This window comes from Stegastes partitus, unplaced genomic scaffold (assembly GCF_000690725.1).
Source record: "Stegastes partitus isolate 25-593 unplaced genomic scaffold, Stegastes_partitus-1.0.2 Scaffold1380, whole genome shotgun sequence".
NCBI classification, from domain to species: Eukaryota; Metazoa; Chordata; class Actinopteri; family Pomacentridae; genus Stegastes; species Stegastes partitus.
In genome coordinates, this window is record NW_007579111.1 from 123417 (window position 1) to 139651 (window position 16235).

At 47.1% G+C, this 16235-nt stretch overlaps 1 protein-coding gene across 1 annotated transcript in view; it reads right to left on the reverse strand.

Annotated features, from left to right (window-relative positions):
- Positions 1-8099, reverse strand: part of stab1 (stabilin 1) — a 53093-nt gene extending 44994 nt beyond the window's left edge. Inside the window, exons 1-12 of the mRNA XM_008299104.1 lie at positions 7291-8099; positions 5403-5524; positions 5049-5164; positions 4851-4936; positions 3564-3633; positions 3322-3417; positions 2892-3005; positions 1895-2082; positions 1682-1818; positions 970-1097; positions 814-890; positions 216-338 (exon numbers count right to left, since the gene is read on the reverse strand). Of these exons, the coding sequence (XP_008297326.1) occupies positions 216-338; positions 814-890; positions 970-1097; positions 1682-1818; positions 1895-2082; positions 2892-3005; positions 3322-3417; positions 3564-3633; positions 4851-4936; positions 5049-5164; positions 5403-5524; positions 7291-7347 (1314 nt within the window). The 5' untranslated portion in view covers positions 7348-8099. The remainder of the gene's footprint in view (positions 1-215; positions 339-813; positions 891-969; positions 1098-1681; positions 1819-1894; positions 2083-2891; positions 3006-3321; positions 3418-3563; positions 3634-4850; positions 4937-5048; positions 5165-5402; positions 5525-7290) is intronic.
- Positions 8100-16235: the final 8136 nt, after the last annotated feature.

Here is a 16235-nt window from a genome sequence, read left to right on the forward strand (position 1 = left end):
CAGAACCAGGATGAAACAGTGGACCTCCTCCAGGCGACACGTTGACCAGCAGTTTCTCCTGACCGACCCTGAACTAGCTGGTCAGGTAGGGAGCTGACCAGCTAGTTCAGGGTCGGTCCTGCTGGCCTCTGATGGATTCCTTCTGAACCTGTCAGCGGTCAGCAGGTGTTCTCCTGTGACGTGGTCCTCTGGCTGCTCTGCAGGTAGAAGCTCACCTTGTTGTCTTTGGTCCTCAGCTTGGCTCCTCCGTACATGATGAAGTCTCGGCCCTCCAGGTCTCTGTAGAGGAACTGACCCAAGATCAGGTGGTTTTTACACAGCAGCTCCTCGTTGACGCCCTGCAGACATCAGCACCGGGTCACTCTGCTGCCAGGCTTCAGACCTGCTTCATCATTTGAACTTCCATCCATCATCTCTACACCTTAATCCTGACTAGGGTGGTGGGGGGCGGAGCCTATCCCAGCTGACTCAGGGTGAAGGCAGGTTCACCTGGACAGGTAACCAGTCTATCACAGGGCTACACTTAGAGACAGACAACCAAGCACACTCAAATTCACACCTACAGACACTTTAGAATCACCAATTAACCTCAACATGTTTCTGGACTGTGAGAGGAAGCCGGAGAACCCGGAGAGAACCCACGCTGCACGGGGAGAACATGGAGACTCCACGCAGGAAGATCCCGGGTGTCCTCACCGGGACGCCAACCAGCAACCTTATAGCTGCGAGGCGCTAACGGTGCTAACCACCGAGACACCTGCAGCACAGGATCAGATATGAAGCTCTAATCCCCGACCGAGCAGCAGAACCCACCGTCAGCGGCGTCTTCAGCAGCGGGACGAAGGCGGTGAACGGTCCGTTGTGGCTCAGCAGCTGCAAACATCCTTTTTCTGAAACGGCAGATAAACAGAATGAACACCAGCTGCTTGTCCGTCGCCTGCCTGAAGCTCGTCGGCGGGTCATGTTCACCGAACAGGGCCACGGCTCCGGTCAGGTTCTCCCTCTGGCTGCCGCTTCGGTCCAGTTCCAACAGACGCGCCATCAGGTTGCCGTAGCAACGCCGTCCATCACCGATCTGACCCACCTCGCACATGCACCTGAGAGAGGGGGGCCAACGCGTGACGTCATTTTTAATCACTGCAACATGCACAAACCCAAAAGTCCCCGTTAGTGTATAAATATGGATCCATGGTTCTACTGAAACAGTCTGGAGCTTTGTCTGGTCCAGCCCGGTTCTACTGATGTTAGAGCCTCAACAGAACCATGGATCCATCCATAGATAGACATTGACAGGAACTTTCTGGATCAATAATGAAACCGTGTCCTGCTGGATCCATCCAGTGGTTCTGATGGAACTGTTCTGTCCTCAGAACACTTCATGTTGGACTTTTATTCTTGGAGATCCTGAACCATGAAACTGGCTTCACTGGTTTTTGAGGGTGAAAGTAGAAAAACTTCTCAGAATTTAGCCAAATATTCTACAGAACTTAGTTTTGGGTCCAAATGACACATTAGTAACGTTTAAACCGGGTCTGAGTTCTAGCCGTCGTATTCTGGTCCTAGTTTTGGTCTGGATGTAGAGCTACAGAGGAAAACTGAGGCAGAACCAGAGGCGAGTCGTACTTCTGGTTCTGAGTCCAGTTCTGCAGACAGAGAGAGAGATGTGGATCACGGTTCTGACCTCGGTCGTCCGTCCATTTCGGTCCTGCAGGTGGCGCTGGAGTGGCAGGTATCAGCTGAGCAGGCAGAGACCAGCTGGCAGCCGAACTCAGCGCTGCCTCCTACTGGAGACATGCCGGCCATGCACTCGCAGCTGGACTGAGACACACAGAACCGGGTCAGACACAGAATCAGGGCGGGTTCTGGTTCTGTTTGGGTCTCTCAGTGCGCTCACCTTGTTGGGCCCCTTGAAGACGCAGACGGTGGAGTTGGGCGGACAGCCGCCGTTGTCGCTGCTGCAGGGGTTTCTGGGAACGCAGAGCCGGCCGTCGCCCACGTAGCCGGGTTTACAGGCGCAGCTGATCCGGGACCCCTGAGAGGAGCACTGGGCGTTTGGGTCGCAGTCGCTCTGAGAGCACACACCTGGAACACAGACACACCTAGTCCTGACCCAGTTCTACACACTGCCCCCACAAGTCCTGCTGACCTGATGTTTAATACGTCTTCCTTATATTCGGGGACGCCCTGATCAGAGTCGTAGTTCGTATCTGCTGATGAGTAGCTGCAGTACCCGGTTGTTCCACCAGGTGGAGCTGCTCACCATTCAGTCCTGTAGCAACCAGAGGGGACAGGGAGCATGATGGGAGTTGAGTTTAGTTGTCCAGCGCAACGTGAAGCTATCGCGTTATCTCAACTTGATTCTGGTTTTAAATGAACTAACGCAGAAATAAGAGTTTAAACGTTGTAATAATATCGTGTCAACTAGAGAGGTTCTGATCCAGTTAGCATTCGCAAAAAAGTCTCTTTCTTTAACTCCTTGGCATCCCACCTCCACCTGATCTTTTATTTACTGTCATGAGTGACGCCTCCTCTGGTCTCCACAGCATCAGACAGTAAGAGGCTCCACCTGGTGGGACAACCAGGTACTGCAGCAGCTCTACAGGACAACACATGACGTGATGATTTCATGTTGGACTTGTGATGAGCTTCAGAAATTTTTAATGAATTTCAATTCTGACATTTTGTCTTTAAGGTCCTGAGTGTAAATATTTATTAAACACTAAAACTAAATTAGAACACACACCTCTGACTAAATGTACACTAACGCAGAGGCAAGCTGAAAATCGAAAATGTCCACGTTTGTTTGTTCACGAAGCAAACCAGCAGTAAACATCACAAACATTTAGTGTTTCTCCTTAAGTCAGGATCAAATGAACCAAACCAGAGTTTACTTGTGCATCGGTTCTGGTTCGTCCTCCTGTGACCCGGCAGACATTCACAGGTGGCGCTGTCTTCGTCTCCCCGGCAGTATGAGTACGGACCGCAGCTCTGGCAGCCGCTGCTCACTGTCGGCAACGCAACAAGGCAACGCAACAAGTCAACACAACAAGGCAATGCAACAAGCCAATGCAACAAGTTAATGCAACAAGTCAATGCAACAAGTCAATGCAACAAGCCAATGCAACAAGTCAAGAAAACAAGTCAAGGCAACAAGGCAATGCAACAAGTCAAGACAACGAGTCAATGAAACAAGTTGATGCAACAAGTCAAGTCAACACAAGTCAACACAAGTCAACCCAACAAGTCAACACAAGTCAACACAAGTCAACCCAACAAGTCAACACAAGTCAACACAACAAGTAACTAATATGAAGGACTCACCGCGGTCACAGCGCCTCCCGGTGTACGGAGGCTGACACAGACATTGGCCATCACCATCTGGACCTTTGTTACACACTCCCTGTTCACAGTCACACACTGCGCGCGCAGACAGACACACAGACACAGACACAGACACAGACACAGACACAGACACACACACACACACACACACACACTCGGTGTTGTTTCTGCTTCCTTCAGACTCAGGTGTTCCAGGAAATGGCAGAAGAAGAAGACTTTACCTTTATCACACTTTTCTCCGTAAGCGTTTGGATTCTTACAGTTCTGACACGAGACACCAGAGAAACCGTCCTGAGGAGGAAACAGGTTCTAAGTGAGTCCAGATAACATCAGGTATATGGTTCTAGTAGGTTCTGGCGGTAAAACGGTCCTTCCATCATCTCGAACTGGTTCTGACCCACCACCATCACACATGCTGATATGAGCCTGGAACATTTACCCAGAATGCACTTTGTAAAGTCTTCTCTGTTGACTGATCAGAACCAGAACCACATCCAGGGTACCAATGATTGTCTGTATGACTCTATATATGTATGATAAAGGCTCGATGTCTGAAGGCGGAGTCTGTAACGGGATCACTGGTGGCCATCTTGCAGCTCTCTGGCGGAACCTGTGGTCCATGAAGGAAGGAGAGTGATCTGCACAGACGTAGATATTCTGACGGGTTTACAAACTCCGGCTCCGTTATTTTACTGAACTCGGGACCAGCTGGTGGCGCTGAGCAGTACTCCTACAGGAAGCTGCTGAGTGAAGACGCCAGACTGTTGTTCAGCCAACGGATGCTCTGATCAGCGTAGTGTTGACACCAGAGCCTGGGATCACCTCTCACCTGTTAGATATGACAGGACTACGACTGTATTCAGGAGGATGGGGAGTGACTGATGGACGTCTGTCCAGTCCAGGTCATTACAAAGGAGCAGCGGGCTGACGTCAGAGTGTCTGGACTGGTCAGAACCTGTGTGTTTACAGTCACTGAATGTTTCTGTTGGACAGCGTTTCACAACTAGTTTAATGTGTTAGTCTGAAAGTACATACATCCAAACAATTATCCCAAAATATGATAATGTAGGTGTGTATTAGGTGTGTATAGGTGTGTATAGGTGTGTGTAGGTGTGCATTAGGTGTGTATAGGTGTGTATAGGTGTGTATTAGGTGTGTGTAGGTGTGCATTAGGTGTGTATAGGTCTGTATTAGGTGTGTATAGGTGTGCATTAGGTGTGTATAGGTGTGTATTAGGTGTGTATTAGGTGTGTATTAGGTGTGTATGGGTGAGTGAGCGGACCGAGCCAAGATGGCCGCCAGTGTGGCCGTGCGATTCCATTGGCCGACAGCGTGGACCAGACGTCCAGCCTTAATATACATATCTATGCATTAAACCGCTGCTCTGACGGAGTTCTGAGGCTCAGAGATGACAGAACCAGAACCAGAACCAGTCTCAGGAGTCTGAACCATGAAGTCCGCTGTGATCGACAAGTTTCCTGTTTGTCAGCGAGTCATCGTCCACTCACGTCACAGATGCAGCTTCCGTTGCCGACGTCTCCATCAACGCAGACTCCGTGGAAGTTGCAGGTTTTTCCAGACCAGCTGGGACAAGCTGAGGACAGAAGGACGGTTTATTGTGAAGGAAACAGGAAGTGGTGAGTGACAAACTGGTTTAAAGCTCTGTTCTGATTGGACGTCAGAGTGGGCGGCGTGCGAGGGCTTACGGAGGCACAGCGCCCCCCAGTGTTGAGGGCAGCATTGAGGGTACATGAAGCTCCTCACACAGATGTGCTGACATCCTTGCAGCTGGAGCTCCCTGCTGCCCACCTGGACCAGGTAGCTGCAGAGGAGGAAGAGGAGCTTTACACCTGTGTGTAGTCTACAGGTGTGCTACAGGTGTGTTACAGGTGTGCTACAGGTGTGTTACAGGTGTGTTACAGGTGTGTCACAGGTGTGCTACAGGTGTGCTACAGGTGTGTTGTGCTGCAAGTGTGTGACAGGTGTGTAGTCTACAGGTGTGCTACAAGTGTGTTACAGGTGTGTTGTGCTACAGGTGTGTTGTGCTACAGGTGTGCTACCTGCAGTTTGTGGTTCCTGCGCTAATGGATCCTTGGGGGCAGCTGCTGACGGCGGCGCAGGAAGTGCAGATAGAATGACCTTCCTCCCTCTGGAGGAAATCACAGCGTCCAGGAGGAGGAGTCTGAAGACGCACAGGTGAGAACCTTACTGACAGGAACACCAAGAAAACTACTTCTGTCAGCCTCATCCAGGTGAAATATGTCGCGGTGAGGAAATACGTATTCAACATAAAAACACATCCGCAAAAAAAAGAAAAAACCTGTAAAATAATAATAATTTAAAAAATCTGTAAATAAAGAAAAATCTGTAAAATAATTTTTAAAAAATCTGTAAAATAAAAAAAAAAATGTTAATAAAGAAAAAAACAGTAAAATAATGATTTAAAAAAGTAAATAAAGAAAAAATGTGCAAAATAATTTTTAAAAAATCAGTAAAATAATAATAATTTTAAAAAATCTGCAAATAAAGAAAAATCTGTAAAATAAATGTAAAAAATCTGTAAAATTTTAAAAAATGCAAATAAAGAAAAAAATCTGTAAATAAAGAAAAAATCTGTAAATAAAGAAAAAAATCTGTAAATAAAGAAAGGGGATGTGTCATTTTACAGATGTTTTCTTTTTTCTTTTACACTTCTATGCCACAGTTTAGAACATTATCAGTCAGTTACAGGAACAGACTGATTGTCGCTGTGGGATGAACAACTGTTTAAAAAACTAAAGTGAAATCAGTCATGATGGTAAAAGTCGTGTAAAATAACACTTCACACAAACACGTCATTCCAATTCAGTCATGTTCCATAAATAAGACGTCGGTCAGCCTCAGCTCCGCCTGGAATCATGTGGATTTGTGTTTTTCTATTTCAGATATTTTCCATTTGATGCAGAAATCAGAAGATAAAAGTCAATCCCAGAAGCAGCGCGTCTGTCTGTGTGAACCTCACCAAGCTGCACCGGATGCTAGAAACCGTTTAAATTTTTAATTCTCAGATAATTGAGGAAATATTTGTGAATTGTTTTTCACAGGATGCTGAAAAATTCTCATTTTATAGATTTATTCTCTTTTTTTTTTTTTAACTTTAAAAGATCAAAATGTTCTTGTAACTCCATTTCATTTCTTAGTTTAATGTTTTTTTTTAAAATTCGATGCGATGACAGAGAACAGAACCACAGCTCCCTGTTAAATGAGAAACATCTGATTTGGTTACAGAAGTTTTTACCGTAAAGACGTCCAGTAAGCAGCAGAGGAGCTTCTTCTGATTTGCTGCTTGTTCCTCGTGTGGTTTCATTTAGAAGAAACATCAATAAAACTTCAGCCTGAATGAATCCGTTCAGTGTGAAGCAGCTTTAAAACCGTTTTTACATTAAAAGACAAACTTATGGTGAAGTCGCAGGTTTTTCTTTTTGTTAATGGATGAAAACATTTTTATTTTTATTCTTATTTGAAACAAAAGCTTTTATAATTACGGAACAGAAACGTGGAGTGGATCCATGAGTTTGATTGATCTCTGATCTGTGACAGACTTTATCATCAGTTAAAGAGAATTTCACACCTGAACACTAAAACACACAAGAACGGTTAAGTTAAGGCTCGAAAAGGCGTTTAACGATAAACCGTGACCGTACGTTCATCAGACGGTTATTTTAACGTTAGTTGTTCTACGGTTTTGTGTTTTTACAGTTCGTTGGAGTCTCCTGTTGGTTCCTGAAAGTCCTCAGCTGACGTGTGAGTCCAGTTTTTTTTTTTTTACGTTTCTGTCAGAATGTTTTTTATCATTTAAACGTCCAAAGGATCCAACAGTTCATTCATTCACCAGCGACAGAACGGGTTCTGTTCAAAGGGCTCAAAACCACGACTGCAGGTGAGCGTTCAGGTGTTCAGGTGAGTTACCTGCTCCTGTCCAGACGCCTGCAGACACAGCAGCAGCAGCAGCAGCAGCAGCATCATAGATCCTCAAACATCCAGAGAAGAAGAACAAATCCAGCTCAGCTCTCTGCTCTGGTTTAAACAGAACCTGCAGGAACCAGCAGCCAGAACATGGCGGGCTCTGAGCAGAACTGACAGAACGCTGCAGCTTATAGAGGCAGAGAAGTGTGGCAGAGTTCAGTCCGTTATCAGGACGACGTCCAGCCAGGCGACGCTGCACAGCTTCCTCTGATCGAGGGAGGAAAGGAAACAGAGAAGGTTGGAGAGGAACCTCCCAGAAACGTCCTCCTCCTCCTCCAGCGGACAGAAAACACACGAAGCAGCGAAGTCGTGTTTCAAACAAGAACAAATACAATCAGGACGACTTCATGAGCAGGACGGCTGTCGCTGGATAAAAGAACGGCTCAAAGGAAACAACAAAAAACAAGAAAATTCATTAAATTAAAACTTGTCGACCTCAAAACTAACGAAGCACAAAACACAGAACATGACATTCAAACATGACATTCACAGCTGTGACCTGAGCAGAACGTCTGAACGCAGCAGCTCCATGTTCTGACGTCTCCGGGCTTCAGACTTCAGGCTCATCCAGAGAACATCTGAACTCAGCCTGAAGGGTTCTGCTGGCGCTGCTCGGTCACATTAAAACGAACAGAAAAGACTCGTTCATGTCAAAGTGAAGCAGGTTTGTCAAAAACTCTTTCATGTTCTTAAAGGAACCTGAACCAGTGACATGCATTTGAACATTTATTTTATTAATTATCTGAAGCTGAATTCCAGTCCGACGCTGTGAGTTTGTTTCTATGAGAATGGATCCGTGGTTCTGTCCGTTTGACCGGTTCATCTGGTAAATCACAGAGAATGACGGCAGGAACCACGTCTGAGCTGCAGCTGACGTCGGCCTGAAGACTCGGTGAGAAATGCGACCTGACAGGAAGTTGTGGGCGGATTTCCTGCCGCCGTCGCTGGGATTTGGACGGATTTCCTGGTCAGCTGACTTCTCAGAAAGAAAAGGAACAAGTGCGAAAGCCGAGTTTCTTTCCTGGACTCGGCGAACGGAGCGAAGAGGTCGCCAAAGGTCAAAATGGCAGCAGAACAATGGCAGGAAGCAGCAGTCAGCGCCTGGCTCAGCTGCAGCTCTTATTCTGAAAGAGCTGCCCTCGCACTTCCTGTCACGAGCTCCAGATGTTGTCATAGAAACACCCAGAGTGGAACCCCGTCAGAGTTAAATACCCGTCTGAGCAGATTGGTGGGCTGGAGTCCACCTGGTTGAGCTGGTGTCCGGTGTTCAGGTCGTGGGTTCGAGTCCCACTCACGGTCCTTCAGGTCCTTCCTGTCTCTCTAGTTTAAAGCTTTTACATTTTACACATAAAACCTTGAGCGATCTGAACCGAAGCAGCTTTGGTCTGGTTCGGCTCCACTGTGGCGGCTCGGTTAGTCCATGTGGTCCATTTCATACGATCACGTGAAACCAGCAGAACCTTCTGATGATAGTTTTCTGTTGTTTTGCTGCATCATGACTGATTCGTCCTTCATTTTACACGTTTATGATCACAATGAGCTCATGACGTTTCCACACCCATCACAGAATCAGAACCCACAGCAGCGTCTCCGTCACATCAGATGTAACTGTATGGATACAGAGTCCGTCTGTTTGGACCGACTGAAGGTCAAAGACACTTTCCTCAGAAGCTTGTCTGAGTTTTATCGTTGATCAGCGACAGCGAGACTTTAAACAGACTGAAGGACGCTGAGATCCGGTTTATCTGTCGGCGCCGCGTCAGCACTGAAAACATTCTTATCGTCATGAGTCCACCAGAACCTGAAACCATCAGCAGCTGGAAAAAAACAGCCGGCGGCTTCCTGCAGAGTCATGAAAACCCAGAAAAACATGAACGAGGGGTCGGAGGGAGGCGACCCGCCAACACAGCCGGACCAGAACCACACACTGACCAGAACCGAGTCTGCGTCTGGATCCAACAACCTCCAGAACCAACAGAAACACAACCGGTTCTGACCCCGAGTGGCCTGATTCCTGGCGCTGAGGGTTTAGGATTGATTCAGTTTGTGTGTAAATCGTTCATTGTTAACAGACTCAGGTTCTGCTAATTAAACTTAAACTAAACCAACTTTAACCTGTTAGTCGGAGGTTTCAGCTGCTAAACTGAGACTCAAACGACTTGAACAAAGTTTAGATGCTAAAGTTAAACGTTAACTAATCCGAGCTAAACTCATTTAACTGCTAAAGTTGACTGTTAGCTCACCTGAACCAAATGTTTAGCTAAATGGGACCATTAGTTAACCCAAACCAAACTGCTTTAACCAGCTAGTAACCTGGCAGTTAACTGGATCAAAACTAAACTTAACCAAGTCACTTTACTGCTAAACTGAAGGAAGAACTCACCTGACCAGCCTTTTAGCAAAGCGCTAACCTGAACTGTTAGCTCACCTGACTAACCAGCTAAACTGGGCAGTTAGCAGTTTCACATGGTCAGAACCACACTGCTAGCTAACCTGAATCAAAAGGTAACTGCTGAACCAGTGAAGCAGGTTAAAGTTAATGTAGTTTAACCTTTACCAGGGTTAGCTGAGCTGTTTGCTAACCAGAATCAAGTAGGTTAACAAACAGCTGGTTAACTGTGTGAGTTCAGAGTTGGGTTAGCACACATTTTTATCAACAGTTAGCATTGTTAACCAGCTGGTTGCTAACTGGTTAAACAGCTGGTTAATGTGAGTGAGCTGAGGTTAAGGTGGGGACAGTTAACTAACCACCACAGCGGGTAGTTAGTTGTCTTCCGGTCGGGATCGTCTCTGATCCACTTTGAGGGGTTCTGTTTCCTGCTTAGTTTCAGCAGATGTTCGGGTAAACTCAGAACCTGATGAGAGCCAGTGGAACCGTCCAGCTGAACCGTGAAGAACCTGAAGGTTCAGCAGAACCTGCCGGGTCCAAATCGTCATGTGATTCAGTTAGTTTCACTGAATTCTGAGCCTCTTGCTGCAGTTTTTCTCCTCATCACAGCAGAATTCTTTCCTTTGGGTCTGTCGACCTGCAGAACCCGGCGGAGGCGACCCGGAGCTCAGATGTGCTGATCCGACTTGTCCCAGTTCAGTATCTCTGCCTTCAGCCGCTCCAACTGTCTGAGAGCGGAAACGTGACGGCGAGCAGGACAGGAAACAGGAAGCTGAGCGGGTTCAGAGGTGAGTTTGATCCTGCAGAACCGCAGAGTCATCAGAACCTCACAGTGCTGAAAGTCTGAGGTCCAAGTCAGCAAACACCTGGAACATTCCCAGAGTTCATGTCAGCGGATTGATGTAAAGGTTCAGCCCTCAGCCTCAGCTGCTGAGTGTCCTTCAGAACCGGACCTTCAGGAGCCGGTCGGACAACGAACCAGAACAGGAAGCTGAATGAAGAAGTCCGAACCAGACTAAGACTCTCTGTCACGTTCCGGCATTCTTCCCAGTAGAACGTCTGAAGATCAGATTAAACCTCGTCATCACGTCTGAAGGTTGTTGGATCACACCTGGTTCTGGTTCTGCTTCAGTTCAGTCTGTTGACTGTTGCATCGCTGTGACATCACGTCACTGTAGGGAACAGTTTAAATACTACTAATACTACTATTGTTATTATTATTACTGATACCACTGATACTACTTGCATTAATACGACTACCACTACTACCATTATTAATACTACTAATACTATTATTATAACTAGTAATAAAACTAATACTACTTGTATGAATACGACTACCACTACTATTATTGTTGTTGTGATTGTTATTATGATTAATACTACTAACACTATTAATACTACTACTACTATATATTTTTTTGTTACTGTCAGGTTTTTTCAGTTTACATAGACTGTCAAGCTAACTAACAGTCAGGCTAACTAACTCTCAGGCTAACTAAGAGTAAGGCTAACTAGCTGTCGGGCTAACTAACTGTTAGGGTAACTAACAGTCAGGCTAACAGTCGTCAGGCTAACTAACTGTCGGGCAAACTAACTGTCAAGCTAACTACTAGTCAGGCTAACAGTTAGCCCAACAGTTAGCCTGATTCTGTGAACCTGGACTGAGCTGTGCCAGACAGCTTTAGCGTTGTTGGCTTTGTTCGGTTCCTTCATGCAGGTGTTGGACTTCAATCCTCTTTATGGACCCGATTCCTGTTTTGTTTTTTGTTTTGTCCGGTTTCCAACAAGAACATTTTGGACCTGAACATGTTCGTTTGGTGGAAATGCTTTAGAACAGTTCTGAAGTCTCTGTTTGGTGGAACACCCTGAAGGTGGACAGTTTCAGAGAAAAGCCCTTCAAAGTAAAAGCTCTTTTTCCTCTGCAGTGTAGAATCACTGAAGCTGCTTCAGCCCGATTCTGGCGTTTCGTACCAGAAACATGTTCTGCTCACCAGCTGATCCGGAGACGGGCTTAAAGGTCAAAAACAGAATCTGTGAGATGACGGGAAGCTTCAGAAACGGACCTGGGATCAGATTATTATAAATAATCCCATTTCCACTGCAGGTCTGACGAAACGTTCAGACACATCCGGACACGACCGGCCTGCAGCTGGAAACAACTAAAGTCACACTTTCCGTTTAGAGGCCGACAGATCGTCACTCACTCTGATTTAAGGTCGATGGACGGAGGCTTTTACTCCTTTTTAACTTCTTATCAAGAAACATTCATTCTTTACAGATTGATTCAGTTCATCTGGTGGAAACTCCTGGATTCATGAAAGACATTTATCAGAGAAAAACTATAAATCCTGTCAGCTTGTTTAGCCTGAGGCCTCCACAGTGGGTTTATTTCACTACAACACACAACTTCATTGGAATCAGGAAGTCAGAAACTGTGGTTTCACGTGTTTTGCTGATGTCGTCTCAGTTTAGTTTCTACAGAAAGCCACTCGTCTGGTCGCACAAACTGCTTTTCAGGTTACACTGCTGCTGATTTTTAAAAGCTCCAAACCGCCATGAACGAGAGCGACACGCTGAGGTTTCATTTTTACTTTAATTCAGTGGTTTTCCCCTTTAACAAGACGACAACGTGGAGGACAGAGGTGGAGGTGGAGAGCGCCGACAGGCCTCCTGTCAACAACATATAAAAAATAACACTCCGTGGTAATACTAAAGGTCATGTTGGTTTAGTACAAAATCAGCGTCAGGATGAAAAACATCCGTCTGTCCAAAAGCAACAATTATATTAATATAATATTAATAAAAAGCTTCAATATACACTTCAGTAATACTGCTCTAATCAGTTCCGATGTGCAAGAAACACGGCGCCAGATCATTTCCCCGCCGGAGCCCCAACACGTGGAAACAGGTTTTTGGTTTTAAAGCAACTTCATATAAATAACAGCAAATAAAGCAAAGAACTTTGGAGACATTAAAGGTGCAGAGGCTCAAAGTTTCCCTCTGCTGCCACTATTTGTGCTAAGCTAGGCTAATGGTGACCCCTCGTCTGGAGGCGACACCGATCCACCTTCTGTTCCCAGTCCGGAGGACACACAGAGTCTCCAGAACTTTTTCTCAAAGGTAATGTTAAATTAGAGCCAGTACAATCCTGTGGACTGACTGCAGCGCCCCCTGCTGGGCATCACCTGTCTGCTGCTGGTCCAGTGTCTGCAGGTGACGCCACAGTGTGTGCGCGTGGCCCGATTCCTGCCATTTTGTAAAGGCTGATTTATGATTTGAATGCATGACGTCATCGTCTACTGAAGTCCAAAACGGTCCAGGTGGACTGGCTACTCTGCAAACTCACCAACTGGTGAGACAGCTGTTTGCTCTGAGGAGACGCCATCATCCATCACTAACGGCATGAACTGGAGGAGTCCCGCAGGACTGTGGAGGTGCTTTGATTTGTCCATGTTTCTATCGATGGAGTCCAAACACAGTGTGAAGTTCTCCAGATGTCCGGTGCTATTCACCCACTGGGCTCCTCGGCCCACCTCAGGAATCATCACGACAACCAGCTGCTGCGTTCGATAAGAAGAGCAAAGTCACAGAGCAGCAGACCGAATGGAGCCATGGGCTGGTCTGAAGAAGCTCGACTAAAGGCCTCAGTATGATTCAAACAGAACACCTGTCCGATCATCTGGCTGTTTATAAAGTTACCGTCCAGGTGTGCTCGTGACAACATTTGCTGTCGTCCTCATTTCATGATGGATGACACATAAACACACTGAAGCTCTGCACTGATCTGATGTGAAGTTAATGGGTCCATAGTTTAACAGATTAAATATATATTAACCAATAAGGCAGAAGGTCGTGATGTCAGTGAACGTACCATAGACCAGCTGCAGTACCTGGTTGTTCCACCAGGTGGAGCCTCTCTCTGTTTAATCCTGTAAAGACCAGAGGAGGCGTCACTCAGACTACAGTTCATGGTGGCAGCAGAGAGCATTGTGGGAGTTTAGCAGCAACGGGACCATGACAGAGACTCTGAGGAGGTTCAGGACCTCCAAGCAGAACTCATGTTGTCAGCAGGACCTGTCAAGTTCTACGACACCTCATTAGTTAATTCACAACTTATGAGTTTAAACTGTTTTAAATTGTGTCTCTTTGTGGTTGTTATCCGTCCCGTTGTGGGGTCTTTGTGTCTCTTTGTGGGGTCTTTGTGTCTCTTTGTGGGGTGTCTGATGTAACCACAGTTCGTCCTCCCGTCGCCACGGGGACCCTCCAGCTGCTGACTGACTAACGATGTAAAGACAACGATGCTGATGACACGACATCATGTGACCTGAGAACCCGCCCCGAACATCTCGGTTCAAACCTGGTTTTTCCTTCTGGACACCCGCAGAGCATCCGACTGCGTTTAAAACATACTGAGACCTTCAAACCGACCAACCCTGGCTCCACATGGCATCACATGACCTGCCAATCGTCCAATCAGCCGGTGAGCTCAACAGGCAGCTCCCGGCTACACAGCGCCTCCCACTGTCGGGCCAACAGTGAGATCAGCCTCTCCCTGCTGTCGGCGCCAGGCACGAAGACGCACCATTGGACCTCGCCCTCGGCGCCCCTGCTAGCCCCACCTCCTCTAGGTGGAGCCTCCTCCCCGGCGGCGGCAAAGTGGTCCATGGTGAGGTGGCAGAGCAGGTCGGGTCCGGGCAGGTCGTCAAACACCAGCGTCAGAGCCTGAGGGTACGTCTGGTAACCGAGCAGAACCCGGTCCAGGTCCCGGATCCTGCGGGCCTCACGCAGCTGGTAGCGCTCCCTGCAGGAGGTGGAACAAAACACCATCACTCACATTTGATCTTCTAACTGAGATTTGACTCTTTACAGAACAGCTCCGCCTCCTGCTCCTTCACTGGTTCATGTTTCACTCTGAGGAACCAGAACCACATGAAGGAGGAGCCAGAACTCAGAGACGTCTTCTGTCAGCAGGACTCAGACCAGAGAAAAACCCACATGATTTCCTTCACAGAAATGTCAAAAACAAAACAAAACCTGCACTTCATACGTCCGACACTGGTCCTTAAATTCTGAGTCCTGCTGAGTTCTGTCTCCTGCTTCATGTGGTTCTGGTTCCTCAGAGCTGCTGGACTGGATGGATGTTACGTGTTTTAAGTCTGCAGCTGTTTGACTTTGGGTTCTAACAAACAGCCGAGCCTGGAGATTCAGACTTAAAGCTCTTATCAATAAAATGTGATCTTTGTTTGTCAGTCGGTCCGATTTCCTCCTCAGAGCCTGATTCAGAGCCGGTTTGTTGTTTCAACTGACAACTTTTTGTTCCTCATGGCTCGTCTGAACACTATCTTCCTGCTGCTCACCGTCTCATCTTCTTCCTCTTTTCTGAAGCAGACAAACACTTTTGTTCTTGTTGCAAAATGACCGTTGAGGCTGCACTGAGGGGAACTGACAGGCTGTGAAGGATAAGTACTGATTACAATTCGGACCTGTTGGTTCTAACTCCTCCGGTATTGTAGCTGCATGTTTACCTCCAAGTCTCTACCGAGTCTCTGGGTAGTGCACACCTCTTGTGTTCTCACCTGGATGGAGGCTCTTTGGCGAAGTCTGGCAGTGGGTAGCTGACGTAGTCCTCGTCCAGCAGAAACACATCGGTGCTGGTGAGGATCAGAGTCCTGGGCTGGAGGACGGCCGACGGACCAGAACCACCAGAGAGTCCAGAGGTCTGGCTGGACGGAACCTGAACCTGCAGAAGAGCTGAAGGTTAACATCCAGATATACAGACGGGGAAAGTCCAGAACTCTGTTTGTGGTGCTGGACCATGACAGAGAACCACAGAAGACCAGTGGATGTTCTGGTACGACCCAGTGGATCCTTCAGAAGCACAAAACACCAAAATATGACACAAAACAAGTATGTAAAGACGTAACACAACCACGTGTTGCACAATGGCACCAAAAAGACATAAAAAAACTAAACAAAGACACAAACAGACAAAACGAACAAAAAGCCCGTCTGGATTGTTCCTCCACAGATCCAACAAGCGACATCTCTGCTTTACCGTCTAATAAATGTAAGAGTCACAGCATGTACCTACGATACTGTCAGGAAGCTGAATAAAAGCAGAGCAGGAAGCGGTCCTGGAGGGAAGCTCTCACCTGGAAGACCAGCAGGTACAGCAGGACGTTGAAGGATCTGGAGGACGACGAGGCGGCGCTGGCCGGAGTCTTCCTCTCTGCCACGATGAAGGTCAGGTCTCCCATCTCCTCCTCGCTGGGGTAAATAAACTTCACCTTACTGTGGACCAGCTCGTAGTTCTGCATCTTACCTGCAGGGGGAGACACCTGTCAGCTGCTCAGGTTCGGCTCAGATTCCTCACTGAGGATTTCACTTCCTGGAACATTTCTGGAGAAAACTGAGCCAAAAAAAAGGTCCAGAAACAGAACCAGAATCTGGATCAGGCAGTCAGAGTGCAGGTGTGGTGTCGGTTACCTGAGCAGGT